Genomic DNA, 25183 nt, shown 5'->3' with positions numbered 1-25183 from the left:
TTGTATGTTATTCTAGGTATTGAATTATTGATTGTTGAATTATGATTGGATTTTACTTGATATTATTAGGTAAATTATTAAATTATTAAATTTTAATTTATGCGGATATTATCCACATTCGAATCCGCGAAAAAATTGTGGATCCAGATATAGAAATATCAATTCGGATCTATCTAGATTTTACTATCCCTATTCAACACACATCCCGCCAGTAATAAAACGGTAAAAAATGCAACGGTTAAAGAATTTAATTGTTTAATAAGAGTTGAAGAATTCAAGATCACATTTATTTTTATTTTTTCCCAAAACAGCCTAGAAAAGCAACAAACGATAGTTGCAAACCCCAAAAAGACAACAAAACAGCAACTATAAACTCAGAATAGTTCATTGAATTGCAATTGAGAGTGAAAACAACAAATATAGAACCTAGAAAAACAGCAAAGAAAGGAAATTTTTGAAATTAAGATGCACACCTTGTTGTCAATCACTTTTCTCTAATTTTTACCAAAATATAAAGAGTTGAGAGGAAAAGAATTTGACAAGAGACACGTGAGTATTGATGCCTATTTAGATAAAAATTAATTAACACAAATCTTATTTATTTAATTTCATCAATGACACATGTCATTAGATCCTTAAAAGTTTAGGAGGATTAGGAGAGAAAATGACTAAGGAAGGATCTAGATCCAGTAATAATTGTTTAGAACAATGCTTTGTTGCATTAAAGGTTAAGATTAAATAATTTTTTTTAAATTAATTGGAACAATACTTTACTCCTTACACTTTTATAACTTTGTATAATCTCGCATAAATATATGTCTTAATTTTTTGCAATTATATCTATCTCTTTTATCATTGTTTGTACATTGTATTTGACATAATTCATTAATTAATTATCATACATTTTACTTTATATCACTTGCACTAAGAACAAGTAAGTCAAAATAATAATTTTTACAATTATACCTTTATTAAGCGATCACTTTTTTTTGTAGAAATAAAATTAAATTGGTTCTAACATTATGATTATACAAAAAATTTAATGTATTAATTGATTAGAAGAATCTGGCATAATGGCAAGAAAATAACCATAAAATTATATGATATTTCAATGTTAAGTAAAAAATTAACAATATATTTTTATTTTTGTTGTTAATTTAGGGATGATAAAATTACCCACAAACCCGCCCAAACCCACCGGCAAAAACTCGTTCGGTACGGGTAATTTTGCAGGTTGTGGGCGAGTTTGGTATTTCAAACTTAAATCAACTGCGGGTTGCCGGTAGGTTTGGTATTGAGAAAAAATCCACTGGATACCAGCGCGAGTATCCACCAATCTGCATTCCTTATTTTAATTATTTATATTGTTTTATTTTAATCACAAAAATTACATTAAAAAAATTTGATCATAATATATTTAAGTTAAAGTTTATAATTCCTAAGCCTAGCTTATCCCACTGCAACCAATATACAACAAGTTTTTAATAAGTAGAAATTTTATAATTTTTATTACTAATATTTTATTTTACTTTAATTGATTTTGTTTGTTTCGCCTTAACAATAATTATATAAAATCAACTTGTTGATATTATTGATAATACTTGTATATTGATTAAAAAATAAAATAAGGTATTGATATTAGTGATGATGATTTGCCTATAATAGAAATATTTTGTGTTAGATTAATATATTTTTTGTCTTTTTTAATGTTAAAATTTTAATTTCTTATTTACATTAATAAAATTAGAATTGAATATTGTTTACAGATTTTTTAGGCTATTATTATATATTTATAGTTTGAATTAATAATTTAAGTTTTTGTGCATAATTAAAAGTATTTTTTTTTATATTTATGGTTTTAAATGAGAAAATTCATAAAAAATCACTACTGATTATGGGTGTGTTTGGTAATTTTTAAAACTTACAGTAGATAGATTTTTCTAAAGAAATAAAAACCTACAGGTTGCAGGCAAGTTTAATAATTTAAATTTCTTATGAGGGCAGATTAGGCAATCACAAACCGGCAGGGGGGGTACCCATTCCCATCTCCCTAATTGTCATTCGGTGATCATTAGAGCATCGTATCACTTCCGTCAGAGTTTTGTATCACTTTTCAATCGCCATCGCATGACACGCGTCATGTAAATAATACAAGTAGTAATAGAACCGCTTGTCAAGCTGGGGTCCGCACGTGTTTGACCAAACCAAGAAAAAACAAAAAACAAAAACAAATACCGTTCATTTTGCATATTCCTTTTGGAATACGATGATTAGGATCTCTCTAAGCTACATAACTTATAATCTTCTCATATAAATAGTAAATAGACCTACACCATTCATTATTTATATGAGAAATTTATAAGTTACATGCATGTAATTTAGCATTAACCTGATAATTAAAGGCTCATTGAATTTTTTTCTTTTGCATTTACTTTTGGTAAAAAGAAATTTACATTAAATTAGATGTTTGAAAATGAGGTGAATACCGTTCATTTATACTTTTTCTTTTTCTTTTTCTTTCGGCGGTTTGGCCTCGGATACTTTGCCGAGTGCGTTTGGATGTTTTGATGTAAGCAATTGCTACCTGTCATTTCAAAATAATTAGGAAAAATAAAAAAAGAAAGAAAAAGGCAATTGTTGTGAAATTAACAGTCAGTTGAGTGTAAGGGTGGGCAAAAAAAGCTGATTAATTAAAAATCGAACCGAACCGATCGGTTCGATTCGATTTTTATGTGGTTTTTTTACTTCTAAAAAATCGAAATAGTAATATAAAAAAATAGTAAAACTAATCGGTTCGATTTTCGGTTTAAAAAAAAAACCGAAAACCGAATCGAAATCTCAAATAAACCGATTGTTTTGATTTTTGAAAGCTAAAGCTAAAAGCCAAAATCTAAATCTAAACTTCTGAGTTCTGAGTTCTGTCTTCTTCGATTCCCCCGCTGGCCGGTCGCTGGCTCGCTGCTCGTCGTGACTTCTTCGGTTCCCGCTGGCCGCTACTCGTCGTGACCTTCAGCCAAAAGCAAAAATCGAACTCGTGAGTCGTGACCTTCAGGCTTCAGCCACAGGCTCGAGTCGTGACCTTCAGCCACACTTCTGTCTTCTTCTGTCCCCTCTGCTCGTCGCCGCCGCTGCAAGCTCGTCACCACCGCTGCAAGCTCGTCACCGCCGCTGCAAGCTGGAACTGGAACTGAACTCAAAATAATCGTCCAAACCAAAACGATCTAGTTATTCGCGACCGTTAGATTTGCTTCTTTACGGTCAGATTCAAATCCGTTAGTGAAGTGAATCCAACTGCAGCCACTCTACGGTGAGTCTCTTTTCTGGGTCTCAGTTATCGGGTTTGTGAATTTCTGCCTTTCTGGTAATTTCTGTGCCATTTTATGCTGAACTGTTCTGTGAATTTCTGGTATTAGTTGATGTCGCGAACAACCAATCGAGTCGTGCAGCCATGAGATGAGAAGAGGAATCATTTTGGAGCATTATTGGAAGAGATTTTGTGAATATTGTGTTGCTGTTGTTGAGCTTGACTGCTTGAGTGTCAATCAATGCATCTTTCTTTCTTGCACAAATTGAGGTATGTTTTGGTAAAGGGATCTTGCACAAATTGAGGCATCCTTCTTTCTGTCGAACCTTAGTTGAGGTCCTGCTTGGAAGTTTTGGCTGCACCAGTCATCTAAAGCACTTGCTAAAAATTTATGCAGCTTAGTTCGTAAAAGAATTGGTCATTGGTGTCTTGTTTGGTTAACTAAAATTAGTAGATTGTTCGAATTTAGCCTGGAAACTTCTGGTATTATTTTGCATATGCTGACTTGATAATTTTAGTGGTCTTATTTGGTGTAAACCGTGTAATTGCAACATTGACATGCCAACAAAGCACTATTGGCGTGCAAGTTTTGAGTAGGGCTAGAGGCCTTTCATTTTTCTGAACCGAGAATATATTAAGAAAGATAAAAGGTTTAATAGTTGTTCACCCATTTGCAAATATGTTTTAAAAACAATAAAAAAGAATTAACAATTTAAAAAAGGATTTAAATTTAAAAAAACCCAAAATAGGCCTAATAGGCCCATAATCGAAATAATCGAATCGAATTATCTCAATTAATCGAGCATTTGATTATTTTGGTAATTTGATTAATCGCGATTATGATTTTAAAATAATCGTAATCGAACGATTATGAAAAATTTAGTAAAAAATCAAATCGAACCGAACCGCGCCCACCCCTAGTTGAGCATTTCACACTCAATATTCTGTCATTTTTAGTTGATTGAGACGATAAAGAGTTGAGGGTGTGGTCCACCCGTATTGAAATATCTTCTAAAATGTCTGGAAATTAATTATTTTTCTCTTTATATTTTAAAATAAGAGATTTTTTTTAATTTTTCCTATTAAAGTTATTATATATATTACTTACTACCTTATAATTTTCATTACAATATTAAACAATCTAATACATTTTTTTTAGAGGGCAAATCAATCTATTGTGTGAAAAGAAAAAGGAAAAATTAAAAAATTAATGAATTCTAGCAGTAATTTTGAAATAAAAACTTTGATAGTTAACAAAATATTTATTGACCTAAATCATTGATCTTTAAATTCAATAATAGAGAACGCGGATGAGTTGGCAACTTAAAAATAAAAGAATAATAACTTTAATTTTAAAGATGATAAGGCAAGCAATAGTAAAGGCAATGCTTTTTCACTTCACAATATCTCTACAAAAGAAATGGCAAAAGATATAAATGACCCACGCCACAGATGTTTGTCTCATTTAATTTTTTTTCTTTATATTTTCTTTTGTATTTACCTTTGAAAAAAACGAATTCAGATTGAACCGCATGTTTGAAACTTATATGAATACTGTTCATTTATAATTCAAATTTTATAATTTATTTACTAGTAATTTTAAAAAATTAAAATTAAAATAGGGATTCCACCTCATCCCCGTTCTCTCCTTGAATAAAAAATTGGATAAAAAAATTTCTTCGTCCCTTCTCCGAAAAAGAAATTGGGTATAAAATTATCTCCATACCCTCCCTGAATGGGGAAAATTCCCGGGTACCCGTTTCCGTGGAAATTTTTGTCATCCCTACTTCACGGTCAATATCCAAAAATCTTCTTAATAAAAAAAATAAAAAAATGAGTTAATGAATTATTTACTTGATAATTTATTTGAGAATATAAAAAAATATATTTATTATAATAAAAATATTAAAAATATATAAGAAAAATATCTTATTATTAATTTTTTATTCACATCGAAACAAATATTTTCTCATTTTTATTACTTAAATTTTTTATTTAATTTTCATTGATATAATTTAATTAATTTATAATAAATACGTATAAAAATGTATTTTAAAATAAGGATAATACTATAAGAATTATGATTATGATGTGAGGAGAATCATTAGTTATTATTAAAGTAGTAACAATGCATTTTCTAATCAGTAATTGGAATTTGCTGGAATCAGAATCAACTGAAATTGAAATAGACTAAAAATGAAAAATAAATGACTTGTATTGTTATTAACATGTTTACTTTGTCTTGAAATAAGAAATGAATTGTTAGAAGTTATTAAAATGACCTTAGTTGATTATTGTCGTTGTTTGTTATAATAATTGTGATTATTATTATTCAAAATAATTATTTAATAATAATAATAATAATAATAATAATAATAATAATATAATAGGATAGTAATAATAATAAGCAGAAGAACAACAACAATAATATTAATGATTATTATTGTTGTTGTTAAAATTATAGTTTTTATTTTAATTATTATTATTAATAATTTTATTATCATGTATTATCATCATCATCAACAACTACTACAAAAATAAGAATAATAACCATAATAATAATAATATAATAATATTTTAATTAAGGATAAAAATAAACTTATAAAATTTTCGTGAAGTAAAATTGGAAGTTTAAGAAATGAGAACTTGATTTCCAACACTGTCCATAAGAAATTAAATTCTTATTTTTTAATTCCAAAAATATATAGGTTTCATATATTTTTTATTTTTATTATTAAATAAACACCATCAATCATTCTCATTATAAATTTAAATTTCTTAATACAAAGAGTAATTTATTAATTTTAATAAGGGAAGACTAACAACCTCTTTATAGTTTTGGTGGGTTATATAATACAACTTTTTTTAAAAATGTGAGAGATGGGAGTAACGTTGTCACGATTAATTATAGCCGTCTTGGAAAGCAAGTTGAAGGGTCTTACAAGTCGGAAGGTGCCATTATTTGCACTTTTTTCATTACTTGCTGTTAAGGAACAGAATTTTGTTATATTATTTGCACTTTTTTCCTTTTTTCCTTTTTCAAAGGGCAATGGAGATTCAATGAGGATCACAAGTTTGAAAATTTGGTGATCAATTAGTCTGTTTACACTCAATAATAATTTGTCTTGACACTACTGTAGGGCACTTGTGGGACCCAGCTCTTGACGGAAGTAATCTTCAAAGATCCCTCAATAATTTACTTTGAAAATACACCCTTACCCTTTCCTTAATTTCTCTAGATCAAGAAACCCTTAATTTTCTTAACTTCAATCTTCTGAACTCAACATCACTACTAATTCGCATATACTTTGTTATAATCTCCACTATTTAAAAGAGATCAAACAAACTATACATATATGGTTAAAAAATATTTAGTTAATTCTTAAAACATAATATTTTGAAAAATAGTGTTTGTAGATAAAAAAAAAAATTATTATCATGCCTATTGATCGAGCCTATATTAGTTAGTAATGATGCTCCTTTGATAACGAATGATGCTAAGCCATGGTATCAACTCACTCGGAGATCAGATTGATTTAATCTGTGAGGGAAGAAGGACATTTTAGTATACATAGCTTAAGGGTCTACTGTGTTGATTATGAAGTTTAAGCCAATACTTTAGCATTTGCTAGAGAAAAAGTATGAGTCTTCACTACAAAGAAGAAATATACAAACATAATAAAATATAAGGTTTCGCAATTTTGTAACAATAAAGTATAGGATATAATATTTGTTAAAATAAGTTATTATTTCTCAACAACTTAAAGATTATTTTAATTTAAAACTTTGACTTAAAATTTTCACACAAATTTATAATCATTGATCTTCAAATTCAATAAAAGAAAATGCGGATGAGTTGGCAACTTGAAAAATAAAAGAATAATAACTCTAATTTAAAAGATGATAAGGCAAGCAATGGTAAAAGCTCTGTTTTTTCTTTTGTTTTTTTTTTCTACTTCAAAATATACCATATCTACCTTGTTTACCATCACAAGTAATCATATACATTAACAAATAATCACAATTTATTTTTTGAATTAGTAATATGTATTGTGTATTCAAAGGTCATCAGTAATTAAAAAAAAATATATATTGATATCAAATATTTATGAAAATTAATTACACTTATTTTATGATGAAATAGTCTAAATACCTACCTTAAAATATTTATTTTTGAGGATGATATATAAATCTCCTTAAGAAACTGCAGCCCAGCACTCCGTTTGCTCTTGAATTTTATTCTCCAATTATATATATCCACCGTTGGATTTCTATATGCTAACACTTGAACCTTTGCTCTTGAATTTTATTCTCCCAAGTATATATATCCACAAATAAAAAGTAAAAGAAGGCCACAAACAATAATTTAGCGAAAGTTCAATTATTCCTGCGCTATTGACATCAATTTTCAACATCAGTCTTTCTTTGCATTCATTCATTTTCAATCAACAACCGCTTTCCTTACTTCCGTCTGTCGATCACAAACACACTTTGCTTCTGTTTATATCGCTCATTGTTGTCTTGTTATTCAGCTTCTGCCATCAACTATTTTGAATTTTCCATCTTCTGATCTCAACAATAATACTTGGCCTCTGTTTGTTGTAATCTGAAGTCTTATTCTTTGGTTTTGCTCTGTTCTCTATCTGGTTGTGTCCAGCTGTGCCGCTGTCTCTGTTTTATTCTCCATCCACTCTTTCTATTTTTTTCTTTTTTATTTTGTTCCATCTTGTTGTGGTCACTTGTGTTCAATCACTCAGTGTGCTTCCTAAATAGTCAATTGTTTTTCAAAAATTCAGAAAAAGAGAGATAGAGAGACAAGGACAAAGGACTGAAGATGGCTGAAATCATTCTTACTATTGTTGTAGAAGTTGTGAAGTGCTTGGCTCCTCCAGCATATCGCGAAATTAGCTATTTGCGTGAGAGTAAGTACACGACCAACTTACAGAATCTCAAGGCAGAAGTTGACAATCTGAAGTCTGAGAGGGATTCATTGTTGAGGCAGGTTGATGAGGCTGAACGAAACGGGGAAGAAATTGAAGAGAACGTTAGGAGTTGGCTTGAAGCGGCCAACAAAGTCATTGAAGAGGCAGATAAATTTACAGAAGATGAAGCCGCTGCAAATAAGCGTTGTTTCAAGGAGTTATGTCCTAATTTGAAGACCCACCGTCGACTTAGCAAGGAAGCAGAGAGGCAGAAGGAGGCTGTTGTCAAAGTCCTGGACGCTAGAAGATTTGATCGAATTTCCTACCGTACTGCTCCAGAGGATATTCGGCTTATCCCTAACAAAGACTACGAGGCCTTTGAATCAAGAGCGTCCATTCTGAATGAAATAATGGATGCATTAAAAAATCCCAATGTCAACATGCTTTTGATTTATGGAATGGGCGGAATCGGAAAGACGACGCTAGCTAAAAAAGTTGCTAGAAAAGCAGAGAGTGACAAGCTTTTCGATCAGGTGGTTCTTTCTGAGGTGTCTGAGAGTAGAGACGTAAGAAAGATTCAAGGAGAAATCGCGGATAAACTAGGTCTCAAATTTGATGTGGAGAGTGAATCGGGTAGAGCAAGAATACTCTATGATCGACTGAAGAAAGAGGAGAGGATTCTTGTAATCTTAGATAATATTTGGGAAAATCTTGATTTGTTGGATGTCGGAATTCCTCACGGAGATGATCATAAGGGTTGTAAGGTGCTGTTCACGGCAAGGAGTGAAGAAGTATTGTCTGGAGAGATGGAGTCTCGAAAAAATTTCCCAGTTGGATTTTTAAAAGAAGAAGAAGCATGGAGTCTATTTAAGAAGATGGCAGGTGATTATGTTGAAGGTAGTGAATTGGAAGAGGTGGCAAGGAATGTGGTAGAGGAATGTGCAGGTCTACCAGTTTCCATTGTGACGGTTGCAAGGGCATTAAGGAACAAGGGCATACGTGAATGGAAGGACGCATTGGAACAGCTAAGAAGGCCTTCTTCATCGAATTTTAAGGATGTACAGCCAGCCGCATTTAAAGCTATCGAGTTGAGCTACAATAAACTAGGAAGGGATGATCTCAAGAACATCTTTTTGCTAATAGGATATACAGCCATAGCATCTATTGATGACTTGTTAATGTGTGTTATGGGATTGGGTTTATTTCAAGGTGTGAATAAGATTGAAGTAGCACGAAATCGAGTACATACATTGGTGCGCACACTCAAAGCTTCTTGTATGTTGCTTGACCATATAAGCCAGAAGAAAGAGTTGTTTTCTATGCATGATGTAGTTCGCGATGTCGCCGTATCAATTGCATCTACTGAACGAAATGTGTTTACTGCTACAAATGAGCAGGTTGATGGTTGCAGGGAATGGTCAGACGGAAGTGCAATAAAGCATTGCACTTCAATCGTCTTACATGATATCAAGCCTAATTTGCTTCCTGAAGTACTGGAATGTCCTCAACTCGAACTTCTTTTTCTAAGTGCTTTTTCAGCATTAACAATTCCAAACAACTTTTTCGAGAGGATGATACAGGTCAGAGTTGTCAACTTGACTGGCATGTTTCTACGGTCACCGCCTTCATCACTTGGTCTCCTGTCAAACCTTCGAGCACTGAGTTTGTGTCGCTGCAGCTTGCTTGATATAAGTGTTGTGGGAGACTTGAAGAAACTAGAAGTCCTTTGCTTAAGAGGTTCTGATATTGAGAAGTTACCGGTAGAAGTAGGTGAATTGAGTTGGCTAAAGTTGCTTGATTTGAGAGGTTGTAGGGAACTAAAACTTATTCCACCAAATATACTGTCAAAATTATCCCGTTTAGAAGAACTATATATAGGTCAACGCTTTGCTGCTTGGGAGGTGGAGGTGGAGCTGGAAGAAGGGGTTAAGAATGCAAGCCTTGAGGAGTTGAAGCATTTGCCCAACTTGACCTCTTTGGAATTACACGTCTATGACGTCAGCATTCTGCCCAGAGGCCTGCTCTTGGAGAAGCTGGAAAGGTACAGCATACGCATTGGAGATGATGGCTATTGGGAGAGCACCGGCATTTGGTGTCGTGAATTGGTGCGACAATTGGTGCGCCAGGCAGCCTGTCGCCCAAACTCCGGCTGCCTGTCGCACCAAGTGTGCACGACATGCAGGCGCTTGTTGCGCAAATGAGGTGCGACATGCGTGTCTGTCGCTCGGATCATGTGTGACAGGCGTGATGCCTCCCGACACCAAGCCCACGCCAACTTCAATCTTCACCCATGCACCACACCAACAACTTCAACCATGTCATCAGCATTACAAACACTTCAATCTTCACTCACCATCACCAAAACAACAACAAAACCATAATATAAAAGAAGAATAGAAAATATAACATGCTTCAAAATCTAGGGGTTTTGAACTAATCTTTAATTTCAGATCTTGACCGAAATTTTGGTGATGTCGGTTGTCGAGGATGGGCTCCGGGAAGCCACCGGCGATGAATGACCACCTTGTGAGAGAAATCGTTGGTTAGAGAGAGAGAGAGAGAGGAAGCTTAGTGAGAATGGGAGAGGTATTTTCGACACTTGAGAGGTTTTTTGGCTAATGTTGATAGGAAAAAGTTTGGAGGGTCAAATTTATAAATTATAAAAGGTTTTGGGCTATTTTTATAAATTTCCCCTTCTTTGCCGAGTGAGTCTAGATATTTTGATGTGAGTAATTGCTACCTACTGTTTTGAAATAATTAGCGAAAAAAAAGGTAATTGCTGTGAAATTAACAATCAGTTGAGTCCTCACGCTCAGTATTCTGTCCTTTTAGTCGACCGAGACGACAAAGACTCGAGGGTGTGGTCCACCTCATATTGAAATATCTTCGACAATGTCTTGAAATTAATTATTTTTCTCCTTATATTTTAAAATAAGAGATTTGTTTTTTTTCTCTATTAAAATTATTATATACTACTTACTACCTTACCATTTTCATCATATCTAAAAATCCTCCTAGTAACAAAAGTTTGAAGGAAAAGTGAGTAAATGAGTTATTTACTTAATAAAGTGAGTAAATGAGTTATTTACTTAATAATTTATCTTGAGAATATAAAATATATATTTATTATAAGAAACAAATTTTAAAAATAACAAAAAATATAAGAAAAATATTTTTATTTTCAATTTTTTATTCACACCAAAACTTTTTTTTTAGTACTTCAATTTTTTTTCAATTTTCATTGATATGATTTAATTAATTTATAATAAATATGAATAAACATATACTTACAAATAAGGATAATACTATAAAATTATTATGTCAAGAAAGTTATTAGTTATTATAAAAATAATAAAGAGTTAGTGATACATATTAATTTTGAGTAGGGGTACTAACATTCTTTATTTAGAAATATATTAATTTTGAGTTGATGGGGGACTAACATTCTTTATCTATCTCTTTAAAAATTTATTATAATTTTCTTGAAGTTAGAATATTAAACAATCTAATACATTTTTTGGAGGGCGAATCAATCTGTTGTGTGGAAAGAAAAAGGAAAATTCGAAAAATTAATGAACTATAGCACTAATTTTGAAATAAAAACTTTGATAATTCAATTTTTAAAAAATACATGAGAGAAAAGAAAGCTGTTAATTTCATCAAACCTGTTAATTTCATCAAACAAGTTGCACACTATTAGGTAGCACTGTTGTAATTATTCATTATAGCTGTCATAGAGGACTTAACTATGATGCAACTGTGGTACCATACCACAACTGCACCTAGTCATTAGATCCAACTACCTAACTATTGGATCTCTCATCATAGCTACATTCAATGGTTAGGTGCAGTTATGGTATGATACCACAGTTGCACCATAGCTAGACGCTGTCATAGAAAGCTTGAAGGGTCACGAGTTTGAAAATGCGGGCAGAATTTTGTTTGATTATGTGCATTTCCAGAGAACAAGGGAATGTGGATGCAGATTCAAATGGAAAATCTAGATGAAGTTAAATTAATGTTAATCTTTTTTTTATTTTTCAAATGGGAATGCAGATTCAATAAGGATCACAAGTTTGAAAATTTGATGATCAATTGTGTTCTTTCACACTCAAAATTAAGTTGTCTTTATAGCTGACTGACTGAGACGACGAAGACTCAATTGTGGGATCCAACTGTTAATGAAAATAATCTTCAAATATCTCTCAACAGATTCATTTTGAAAGTATAATCTTACCCTTTTCTTATTTCGTCTTTTGATCTCGAAGACACTTCGGGTGTGTTTGGTAATGTTTTTCACTTAATATTTTTCGTTTTTCAAGAATAAAAATTAAGAAAAATTGTTTGGTTGACAGTTTTATGTCAGTAAATTTTTTTTTGAATACTGATTAGACATCAGATTACTGTATTACACAGATATTTACAACAACTGTAATTATAACAGATATATTACATTGATATTTACAATCAGATATACATGATTGAGACTTATATTATTACATTGAATTCTGTGAAGTACATACCCAGACAAATAACTCCTCACAAAATCAAATATACACAATTGAGACTTACATTATTACATTAAATTTTGTAAGACAAATAACTCCTCACAAAGAAAAAATGTTCATATTTTACTTGTATTTTATAAAAAAAAATTTTAAATATTAAAAATATTTAACCTCTATAATACTTTTATGAGAGTTTGAACCGCTACCCTCACACGGACAGCAGCCCACCACTTCGACCAAGGCCGAAGTGGCTTATGTCAGTAAATTAAAAACAAAGAAAACGGAAAGTTTTCGTTCTCTGACATTTATAAAGAAAAGTTGGAGAACGCCAATTTGACGTTTTCCAAACTTTAAGAGAACACTAGACAAAAACAGGTTGAAATAAGGGAGGTGTGTCAGGATTTGTCTTCTTTGGGACCCACATACAAATTTCATTTAATTTTTTTCTTTCTTTACTAAAATCCCATCTCTCTTTGTAAGCTCCCTAAAAATGTTTCCATGGATAAAAATAATTTATATAATATATGTCTGGCTTTTAACAATTAAATTATATAAATTATATAAAGTGATAACTATAAATTTATTTTATTTGATTAAAAGTAAAGATTAAATTAATATAATTAAAAATTAATTTGGAAGCAGTGTGCCATGATTTATTTGTGTCAAGTATGATGATTTTTTTTCTTCTTTAGTGTTTTAACTGGTGGTTATTGTTATAGACATGCAAATAATTAGTTATATGTGGATGCAAAATATTGACATTTTTATAGTATTTTTTGGATTGTAATTTCGAATTGTCCACAAATAAACTAATTCAGAAAGAAAAAAAAAGTTGTAGTTTAGTTCATTTGCATTTTATTTTATTAAATTAATAATAATAATAATAATAGACCAATTTAAAAAATACTATTATTGAATAAGCAATAGTTAAAAAATGTGTTTTATAAAATATTATACCAAATAAATTTTTATTGATTTTCTTATTTTCTGTTAAACAACCAAACGTATTTTTACTATTTTTCATTTCATATTGAAAATAAACTACCAAACGTATTTTTAATTTAAAAAATCTGACATCAAAAACATCATTTTCCTTCTCTAAAACAAACATAAAAAACACCAATTAAAAAACAATACAAAACGCATCCTTCGCTCTTTCGAATTTTCTCTAGATCAAGGAACCCTTTGTTAACTTCAATCTTCTGAACTCAACAAGTCTACCAATCCGCATCTGTTCATCTGTTGTAATCTCCACTATTTAAAATAGGTCAAACAACCGATACATATATGGTTAAAAAATGCCAAGTTAAATCTTAAGATATTTTGAAAAATATCTTTGTGGATATAAAATTTATTGCCAATACCTACAATCGATAATATACTTCGTATGATCAATTCAATCGAGCCTATATTAGTTAGTACTGATGCTCGTTTGAAATCAAATGATGCAAACTCATGGTACTAACTCTCACTCTGAATTCAGATTGGCTTAATTTGTAAGGGAAAAGGGATATTATTTATAGCATATATAGTTTAAGGGTTTACTGCGCTGGTTAAAAAATTTAAGCCAGTACTTTAGCATTTACTAGAGAAGAATTAATATTTGTCATGCTAAGGTTATTATTGTACAATAACTTAATGGATAAGATTATTTTGATTTATAGTTTTGACTTAAAATCTTCAGATATATTTATAATCATTTATCTTTAGATTCAATAATAGATAACGCGGATGAGTTGGCTACTTAAAAATAAAAGGATAATAACTCTAATTTAAAAGACGATAAGGCAAGCAAAAGTAAAGGCTCTGCTTTTCACTTCAAAATATCTGCCCTTTATACCTCTGTAAAAGAAATGCCAAAAGACCCAGGCCACATATTTTAGTCTCGTTTAATTTCTTTTTTCTTTTTATTTTCTTTTGTATTTACTTTTGAAAAAAGAGAATTCAGATTGAACCACATGTTTGAAACTAGATGAATACCGTGCATTCACGCTTTTTTCTTTTTCTTTTCCTTTTCCTTTTTCATTAACTTTTAAGAATTTTCCTACATTACTAATTTTTTAATATAAAAATAAGTAATAGAATAATAAAATTTAATGGATCAATGAATGAATTTTACCTAATTATAAATTATATTAAATGTGAGTTATGGACACCCTAACTTTAGATTTTGTAATTAGAAGCGCATGTGGGTGTCCCATCTTTTGGCGCTTTGGCCTCGGATACTTTACTGAATGAGTCTGGATATTTTTCAAAACAATTGAGGGAAAAAAAAGAGGCAATTGTTGCGAAATTAGCGATCAATTGAGCCCTTCACACTCAATATCCAAAAATCTTCTGAAAAAAAAAAATTTAAAGAAAAAAATGAGTAAATGAATCATTTGCTTGATAATTTATCTTAAGAATATGAAATATATATTTATTATAAGAAAAATATATTATTATTAATTTTTTATTCAAACCGAAACATATATTTTCTCTTTTTTAGTACTTAAATTTTTATTTTATTTTCATTAATCTAATTAAATTAATTTATAATAAATATGAATAAAAGTATATTTTAAAATAAGGATAATACTATAAGAATTACGATTATGATGTCAAGAGAATTATTAGTTATTATTAAAACAGTAATGGTGCATTTTCTAATTGATAATCGGAATGGGTTGGAAACGGAATAAACTGGAATCGGAATAGACTTGTGATTATTATTATTCAAAATAATTATCTAATAATAATAATTTTAACAATAATAATATAAATGATTATTATTGTTGTTGTTTTTCAAATTATTATCATCATTATCATATCATTATTATTATTATTATTATCATTATCATTATTATTATCATTAATTTTATTATCTTGTATCATCATAATCATCATCATCAACAACAACAACTACAAAAATAAGAATAATAACTATAATAATATTTTAATTGAGGAAAAAATTAAAATTATGAAATTTCGGTGAGATATAATTGAGAGTTTAAATAACGAGAACTTGATTCCCAACACTCCCTATGGAAAATAAAGTTCTTGTTTTTTAATTTAAAAAATATGCAGGCTTCATATATTTCATTTTTATTTTAATAAATAAACAGTATCAATCATTTTTATTTTGAATTTTGATTTTTTAATATGAGGAGCAATATATTAATTTTAATGAAGAAAAACTAACAATTCTTTATAGTTTTGGTGGGTTATATAATTCAATTTTTTAAAAAATGTGAGAGAAGATGCCGTTAATTTCACGAAACAAGTTGCTCACTAGTCGCTGTAAGGGAGACTGTTGTCATTATTAATTATAGCTATCTTGGAAAGCAAGTTGAAGGGTCTTACAAGTTTGAAAATGCCGACAACACTTGCAAGTCCAAGCCGCGTAACTCTATCAACTGTTAAAGGAGCATAATTTTGTTTCATTATTTGCAGTTTTCCTTTTTTTTTTTTTTTTTTTCAAAAAGGATTGCAGATTCAACGAAGATCACAAGTTTGAAAATTTGGTGATCTATAAGTCGGAATGTTCACACTCAATAATAATGTGTCTTTATAGTTGATTGGGACGACAAAGGCTCAAGAGTGTGAAATCCAGCTCTTAACGAAAGCAATATTCAAAGATCTTTCAATAGAATCACTTTGAAAATACACTCTTACCTTTTCCTTATTTTCGTCTTGATCTAGAAGACGCTTCACTCTTTTGAAATTTCTCTAGATCAAGAAACCCTTAATTTTTTTAACTTCAATCTTCTGAACTCAACATCACTACTAATTCGCATCTGTTTTGTTGTAATCTCCACTATTTAATTGAACTATACATATATGGTTAAAAAATATTTAGTTAAGTTTAAAGATATAATATTTTGAAAAAATAATGTTCGTAGATAAAAAAAATTATTGTCATCCCTATTGATCGAGCCTATATTAGTTAGTAAGGATACTACTTTGATGCAAACTTACTTTGAGATAGATTGGTTTAATCTGTGAGGGAAGAGGGACATTATAGTATATATAGCTTAAGGGTCTACTGTGCTCGTTAAAAAGTTTAAGCCAATACTTTAGCATTTACTAGAGAAGAAGTATGAGTCTTCACTATAAAGGAGAAATATGGAAACATAATATAATATAAGGTTTCGTAATTTTGTAGCAATAGAGTATAGGATATAATATTTGTTATACTAAGGTTTCCTTACTTCCGTATAGGACAAATATGGAAACATAATATAATATAAGGTTTCATAAAAAAAATAATGTTCGCTATTGACATCAATTTTCAACATCAGTCTTTCTTTGCATTCATTCATTTTCAATCAACAACCGCTTTCCTTACTTCCGTCTGTCGATCACTAACACACTTTGCTTCTGTTTATTGCGTTCATTATTGTTCTGTTATTCAGCATCTGCCATCAACTCTTTTGAATTTTCCATCTTCTGATCTCAACAATACTTGGCCTCTGTTTGTTGTAATCTTAAGTCTTGTTATTTGGTTTTGCTCTGTTCTCTATCTAGTTGTGTCCAGCTGTGCCGCTGTCTCTGTTATATTCTCCATCCACTCTTTGTATTTTTTTCCTTTTTATTTTGTTCCATCTTGTTGTAGTCACTTGTGTTCAATCACTCAGTGTGCTTCCTAAATAGTCAATTGTTTTTCAAAAATTCAGAAAAAGAGAGATCGAGAGACAGGGACAAAGGACTGAAGATGGCTGATTTCATTCTTACTATTGTTGTAGAAGTTGTGAAGTGCTTGGCTCCTCCCGCATATCGCCAAATTAGCTATTTGCGTGAGAGTAAGTACACGAGCAACTTACAGAATCTCAAGACTGAAGTTGAGAAACTAAAGTCTGAGAGGGTGCGTACAGAGCACCAGGTTGATGAGGCTGAACGAAACGGGGAAGAAATTGAAGAGAACGTTAGGAGTTGGCTTGAAGGGGCCAACAAAGTCATTGAAGAGGCAGATAAATTTACAGAAGATGAAGCCGCTGCAACTAAACGTTGTTTCAAGGGGTTGTGTCCTAATTTGAAGACCCGCCGTCGACTTAGCAAGGAAGCAGAGAGGAAGAAGGAGGCTGTTGTCAAAGTCCGAGAAGATCGAAGATTTGATAGAATTTCCTACCGTACTGCTCCAGAGGATATTCGGCTTATCCCTAGCAAAGACTATGAGCCCTTTGAATCAAGAATGTCCACTTTGATGAGTATACTCAGTGCACTAGAAGATCGCGATGTCAACATGCTTGGGATCTATGGAATGGGCGGAATCGGAAAGACGACGCTGGCCGAAGAAGTTGCTAGGAAAGTCAAGAGTGACAAACTCTTTGATCAGGTGGTTTTTGTTGAGGTGTCTCAGAATCAAGACATACGAAAGATTCAAGGAGTAATTGCAGATAAATTAGGCCTGAAGTTGCATGAGGAAAGTGATGAAGGAAGGGCAGGCAGGTTATGTGAAGGTATAAAAAAAGTGAAGAAGATCCTGATAGTTTTAGACAACATTTGGGAGAATCTTAATTTGGGGAATGTCCGAATTCCTCTTGGAGATGGTTGTAAAGTATTGTTGACGGCCAGAAGTCTAAATGTATTGTCTGAGAAGATGGATTGTCGAACAAATTTCCCAGTTGGTGTTTTAAACGAAGAAGAAGCTTGGAGTCTATTCAAGAAGATGGCAGGTGATTATGTTGAAGGTAGTGAATTGGAAGAGGTGGCAAGGAATGTGGCAGAGGAATGTGCAGGTCTACCAGTTTCCATTGTGACGGTTGCAAGGGCATTAAGGAGCAACAGCATACGTGAATGGAAGGATGCATTGGAACAGCTAAGAAGGCCTTCTTCATCGAATTTTAAGGATGTACAGCCAGCCGCATTTAAAGCTATCGAGTTGAGCTACAATAAACTAGGAAGGGATGATCTCAAGAACATCTTTTTGCTAATAGGATATACAGCCATATCATCTATTGATGACTTGTTAATGTGTGGTATGGGATTGGGTTTATTTCAAGGTGTGAATAAGATTGAAGTAGCACGAAATCGAGTACATACATTGGTGCGCACACTCAAAGCTTCTTGTATGTTGCTTGACCATATAAGCCAGGAGAAAGAGTTGTTTTCTATGCATGATGTAGTTCGCGATGTCGCCGTATCAATTGCATCTACTGAACGAAATGTGTTTACTGCTACAAATGAGCAGGTTGATGGTTGCAGGGAATGGTCAGACGGAAGTGCAATAAAGCATTGCACTTCAATCGTCTTACATGATATCAAGCCTAATTTGCTTCCTGAAGTACTGGAATGTCCTCAACTCGAACTTCTTTTTCTAAGTAATGATCCTTGGGAATCTTCACGAGTAACAATTCCAGACAACTTTTTCAAGAGCATGATCGAGGTCAGAGTTGTAAACTTGACTGACATGGTACTGCCTTCATCACTTGGTCTCCTGTCAAACCTTCGAACACTGAGTTTGTGTCGCTGCAGCTTGCCTGATATAAGTTTTGTAGTAGACTTGAAGAAGAATCTAGAAATCCTTTGCTTAAGAGGCTCCGATATTAAGCAGATGCCAACAGAAGTAGGTGAATTGACTTGGCTAAAGTTGCTTGATTTGAGAGATTGTGAGGAACTAGAAGTTATTCCACCAAATATACTGTCAAAATTATCCCGTTTAGAAGAACTATATATAGGTGAAAGCTTTGATAAATGGGAGGTGGAGGTGGAAGAAGGGGTTAAGAATGCAAGCCTTGAGGAGTTGAAGCATTTGCCCAACTTGACCTCTTTGAAATTACACGTCTATGACGTCAGCACTCTGCCCAGAGGCCTGCTCTTGGAGAAGCTGGAAAGGTACATCATACGCATTGGAGATGTTGGCTATTGGGAGAGCACCGGCATTTGGTATCGTGAATTCAGTCTCCAGCTAAATAACAACATTTGCTTGAAGGATTCGCTGATCGTGCAACTGCAGAGAATTGAAGACCTTGAATTACGTGGATTGCAAGAGCAAGATGTCGATTATTTTCGTAATGTGGGCTCTTCCCATCTCAAGCGTCTCGAGATGTGGGGTTCAGACCTCACCCTCAGTCCGGCAGAGTCAGAGGTATGATCATTCCTAATTTAAGAAAATGGTATGAGAGGGTTCTTTTCACCTGGAATTCTAATATCGTTTTGTCAATTTATACATTAGACTAAAGCTAGAAATTTCTAGTGCATCTATCACAGTAATTAATTTTGAAAAGTCTTCAAATATTATATTATTCTCATTTTCAAAGCAACCATTTGAAAAAAAAAATCTTTAATGGTTGCAATTTAATTAATATTTTAATCTTTTAGCTTCAAAATCTTACCATTTTAATTTAAAGAAAAAACCATAATTGTCCTTATATTGCACGAGCTTCATGCTTTGTAATATCCTTCTTCTCTTTTCTCTCAACAAAAAAAAAAAAAGAAAAAAAAAGTGAAGTTAACGGTCTTATATATTTTCAGTCCTCCCACAACCACCCAAGTTTGAATCATGGGAGAGTAAGGGACTAAAAAAATGAATTTGGGCTTTGCACGCTCTTTTACCTTTTAAAAAAAATATTAAGAGAACATTCATTATTTATCAAAATTAAATCCATAATTGCAAGTCTAATTTTTCATATTTAATTTTTATTTTTAAATTAACCCTATTAAATTTTCATTTAAAAAAAATCTTAATCATGGAATCCAAAATATCAAATTTAGATTTAGTGCTAAGTTTATTGTACTAATTTTTAAAGATCTTGTATCTATGCATTAAGGTTGTGCTCACAATTAAGCTTACACTCTAAAATCAATACACCTGCAATGTTAGCAGAGACAGGAGGAATCAACAAATGATTTGCGGTCACATGAAATCATTTTGGAGGACAATGTCCAAATTTCTAATACACTTTTCGCTGAGAAGGTTAGTTATTGATAAGTCAATGGTCTTATTAATTCTCTATAATTTTTGTTTTTTTTTTCTTTGTTGCATTCTTGTTTGGTAGCAAATATGGCAAAGAGTGATTAATAATCACATTTCACAATGATTCTAAATTTTTCATCCGTAGTATAGTAGGGTGTAACAAATTCATTCTTAGAGAAAGAAAAGGTTCTTGACACAATAAGTGAATTAATAATAATTATTATTATAAACATCATGTTATGGAATACTAAATATGTTGTAATCACTGAATATTTTATATATATATATATATATATATATATATATATAGACTAATAAGTTGATTGAAATTATGGTTAGTCATTTTCTTTAATATACGTCATTAGAATACATATAAATTATACTAGCCGCCGTCTAAATCTATACTAAATATGTTGTTCACTTTATAATATAAATTTTTTAAAAGATCTCAGTGAGGGATGCTCTAAGATAATGTGTCCACTCCTGCATGAGCGGAAATCACGTTGATTCTCTAGCATCTGAGGAAATCATGATGATCTGCCAAACGTGATATCTGCTGATTGATTGTTGATGAGACTCTTCTCGCCTAATTTCTTAGAATTATATGTGAACCCGCGGCAATTAATGATAATTACTATTTGCAAGGGGGAATTATTTGATTTCCTTTGAAAATATTCCAAATTTTTATATAATCGAGGTGCCAGTAGTTAAATCCCCGAGAACTGCTCGCGCTGGATGGTAGGTCCTATTGCGAATCAAACAAAATTTAATATTACAAAATTCGTTACAATCAAAGAATATTTGCAATATGAATTATATTAGCCGCCCTCTAAATCTATACATTTAGTAAGGAATAATTTGGAAAACTTGATTAACGGTTGTTTGTATGAAAAACTGAAAAGAACTATAAACAGAGAAAGAGTAATTTTATTGATTTGTCCATCAACAGAAATCATTGTTGCTTGTAATTAACGAGTTGATTTTTTGATCGAGCAGGTTCGATTACCAGAGTTAGAGAAGTTGACGTTGGGTTCAATAAATGTTGAGAGGATTTGGCTGAACCAAGTTACAGTCAAGTCTTGTGGTATTCAGAATTTAACGCACTTGACCCTGTTCGGCTGTATGAATTTAAGATGTCTATTTTCATCTTCTACCGTTAGTAGCTTTGTTCGACTCCAACGCATTGATATAAGTGTATGTCCTGTCCTGGAAGAGTTAATAGTCGTGGACAACCAAGAAGAAATGAAGAATAATATTGTAACGTTTCCCCAGTTGCAATATCTGAAGATGTATGATCTTAAAAAGTTCACAAGCTTCTGCACTGGAGATCTTGATATTCTTGAATTTCCATCCTTGAAAGAATTAAGGATATTCCATTGTCCTGAATTCATGATGAGATACAAAAGAACTACTAGTATCTTCACGGAAAGGGTACGTACAAGAATTTTATAATCAATTTTTCAATTCTTATGTATGTACTGTGAGAGTTTATATCATAGAGTTTAGAGTTATATTGCCTTTGCCTTCATCGCTTGGTTTCTTACTAAAACTCAAATTGTCAGCAACGTAACTCTCTTACAGATTAGTGCATAGTATTCATTCATAATTATTCTAGATGTTAGGCGTACTATTATTACTAATTTTTTTAACGCTTAAGATTTATTGAATAAAATATATTTTATAAATTAGTGGTAACTTATAATTCTCATCAACTGATTCATCTTGTATTTATTTTTTTTCTTTTTTGGGTTCTGATCGATCTCCCAGGTATTCCCTATGTTGGAAGAGTTGAAAGTTGATGCAAAGTACATAGGAACAAATAAATATCTATTTTCTGAAGACTTGCTTTGCAAACTAAAATATCTTTACATGGAGTTGGTTGATGAGCGGACTATTTTATCACTTGGTGACTTCCTCCAGAGACTTCACACAATGAAAGTCCTGCAAATAGGAGGAGGATCTTATACTTGGTTGCCGAAAGAGAAGGTTGAAAATGGGATGGGGGTTAACGTGAGAGAAGCAAATGATTGTTATCATCTGGAGCACATTTTGATACAGGAGTCCTCTGTTACGAACAACTTGGTTATTCTACATGTAAAGTGGTGTGACCATTTGGTCGATCTAGTGCCACCGTCGACATCCTTTCAGAATCTTACAAATCTGGTGGTATCGTGTTGTAAACGATTGAAAATCGTATTAACATCCTCAATTGCAAAGACTCTGGTGCGACTTAGATATATGGAGATACAATCATGCGATAGGATAACAGAAATAGTACTGGTGGATGATGTTGTAGCAAAAGATGAGGTTATTACTTTCAGAGAATTGAAGAAGTTGAAGCTTTTAGGCTTACAAGGACTAACAAGCTTCTGCTCTGGCAATTGTGCTTTCAAGTTCCCATCTTTGGAAAGATTAGTGGTGGATGATTGCCCCGATATGAAGATTTTCTCTGAAGGAAAATTAAGTACACCCAAATTACACAAAGTGCAGGGGCGGGGTAAAGCATGTTGGGCTTGGAAGGACGACCTTAACACAACCATACGAAAGGTATATATTTCTCAACAATCAGCTTTTTCCCTCTCTTGCTTTTTCTCCACTTTCACTCTCACTCCAAATCCCTAACTTAATTTCCTCCTCTTGCTCCTGCTCCTAAAATAAGTAGGCGAGTTTACCCGGGATGGTTGCTGGGGTTTGGTCAGATGACAGCGGCCTACAGCTGGAAGCAACTACTCAGTTCAGCAAACTGCTTTCGATTGCGAGGAGTCCACAAATTGATAAAGTCATACAATCTGGCGTTGTCCAGCGCTTTGTTGAGTTTCTTATGAGGGAAGACTATCCGCAACTTCAGTATGAGGCTGCTTGGGCTCTTTCAAACATTGCTTCTGGAACTTCAGAGAACATTAAGGTGGTGATTGACCACGGTGCCGTTCCAATATTTGTGAAGCTGCTTGCTTCCCCAAGTGATGATGTCCGCGAGCAGGCTGTTTGGGCATTGGGAAATGTTGCTGGTGACTCATCTGGATGCCGTGATCTTGTGCTTAGTGAAGGAGCTTTGATTCCATTGCTGGCAGAGCTAAATGAGCATGCCAAGCTTTCAATGCTGAGAATTGCCGCAAGGACATTGTATAATTTATGCAAGGGCAAGCCAGGACCACCATTTGATCAGGTAAGGGCAGCTCTTCCGGCACTTGCACAGCTTATTCATTTAGATGATGAAGAGGTGTTGAGTGACGCCTGTTGGACACTCTCCTATCTTTCTGATGGTACGAATGACAAAATTCAAGCTGTGATCGAGGCAGGTGTCTGTCCACGACTTGTTGAGCTCCTTGGCCATCCATCATCCTCAGTGCTTGCCCCTGCCCTGCGGACTGTTGGAAATATTGTGATGGGAGATGATTTCCAGACTCAGTATATAATTAACTGTGATCCACTGCCATACTTTTTGGGCCTGTTGATCCATGATCATGAAGAGAGCCTTAAGAAGGATGCATGCCGGACTATTTCAAATATTACAGCTGGAAACGGGGAGCAGATTCAGGCGGTAATTGATTCCGGCTTAATTGGTCCCATTGTCAATCTACTTCAAAATGCTGAATTTGATGCAAAGAAGGAGGCCGCTTGGGCAATTTCAAATGCCACCAAGTTTGGCACTCATGAGCAAATCAAGCACCTTGTGAGAAAGGGGTGTGTAAAACCATTGTGTGATCTGCTTCTATGCGCTGATCCAAAGATCGTCACTGTTTGCTTAGAAGGATTAGAGGACATTTTGAAGGTCGGGGTAGCTGAAATGAATACGGGTACCGCCGTTGGAGATTTTAATCAATATGCCCAGTTGGTTGAGGAGGCTGAGGGATTAGAAAAGATTGAAAATCTACGAAGTCATGACGACAACGGGATCTCTGAGAAGGCAGTAGAGATTCTCGAGACATACTGGTCTAGCCGTGTGATTGGAAGAGGACGATAATACAAAGGAGGAAGATGCAAAAGGCAGAGACAACTAGTAGTAATTATTAACAAAGGTCTATTACTATTACTATTATTATTATTATTTGGAATCGGCTTTCAGACCGTAAAACAACACTCATCTTGTTTCTTTTATTTGTGATTTCAGGTTTAATGGTGGAAGATTCATGCATGCTTGTGTGCCCCTCTCGTGTTAAGTGTATTGTGGATTGCTGCTGTGTTTCGACACAGTTAATGATGAAACTCCTCATCAAATGATCTTTAATCATTCTAATCATGCATTTTTTTTTTTAATGGAGATCGTTGAGTATTTTAGTATATAGTAATAAAATTCATTGAAGCATTACATTCAATATAATATCATTGTCTGATACTATAAATTAATGTGTCTTACCATTGTGTGTATTTAATGCTTAATTTGGGTACATATGAAAATTTATGTAAACATAAATGATATCGTATATAAATAGAAAGCGAAAAAAGTTGTTCAAACATACAAGTACAAAGTTTTTGAAAGCATTGGTTACAGAGTAAAATATATATATAAGAAATTTATATTATATTGATGTACGTAATATAATACTAGTTAAAT

General features: G+C 32.6%; 1 protein-coding gene and 2 long non-coding RNA genes across 9 annotated transcripts in view; 2 read left to right on the top strand and 1 right to left on the bottom strand.

Moving 5' to 3' along the window:
- LOC102625791 (importin subunit alpha-1a-like) overlaps positions 1 to 24949 on the top strand; it is a 170404-nt gene extending 145455 nt beyond the window's left edge. For 2 of the 6 annotated variants that reach the window (XM_052442385.1, XM_052442382.1), the window contains exon 8: positions 24740 to 24949. Coding sequence is in view for 4 of the 6 variants with exons in the window: in XM_052442387.1 (XP_052298347.1) it covers positions 22985 to 23175; positions 23291 to 24592 (1493 nt within the window). In the remaining 2 variants the exon portion in view is untranslated. Of the gene's footprint in view, positions 1 to 22984; positions 23176 to 23287; positions 24648 to 24739 lie in introns of those variants that run through there. The other 4 variants (XM_052442387.1, XM_052442388.1, XM_052442386.1 and 1 more) reach the window with 4 other exon arrangements.
- The window catches only part of LOC127902670 (uncharacterized), a 122976-nt gene that overhangs the window by 32890 nt on the left and 64903 nt on the right, over positions 1 to 25183 (bottom strand). The gene's annotated exons all lie outside the window — the stretch shown is intronic.
- On the top strand, positions 2243 to 3927 carry LOC127902669 (uncharacterized). The gene is made up of 2 exons (XR_008055096.1): positions 2243 to 3307; positions 3414 to 3927. It is a non-coding gene; the product is annotated as an uncharacterized LOC127902669 (long non-coding RNA).

The sequence above is a fragment of the Citrus sinensis genome, chromosome 5 (genome assembly GCF_022201045.2).
Source record: "Citrus sinensis cultivar Valencia sweet orange chromosome 5, DVS_A1.0, whole genome shotgun sequence".
Taxonomy (NCBI): Eukaryota; Viridiplantae; Streptophyta; class Magnoliopsida; order Sapindales; family Rutaceae; genus Citrus; species Citrus sinensis.
Note: the sequence above shows the minus strand (reverse complement) of the source record. Positions and strands in the feature narration are given on the sequence as shown.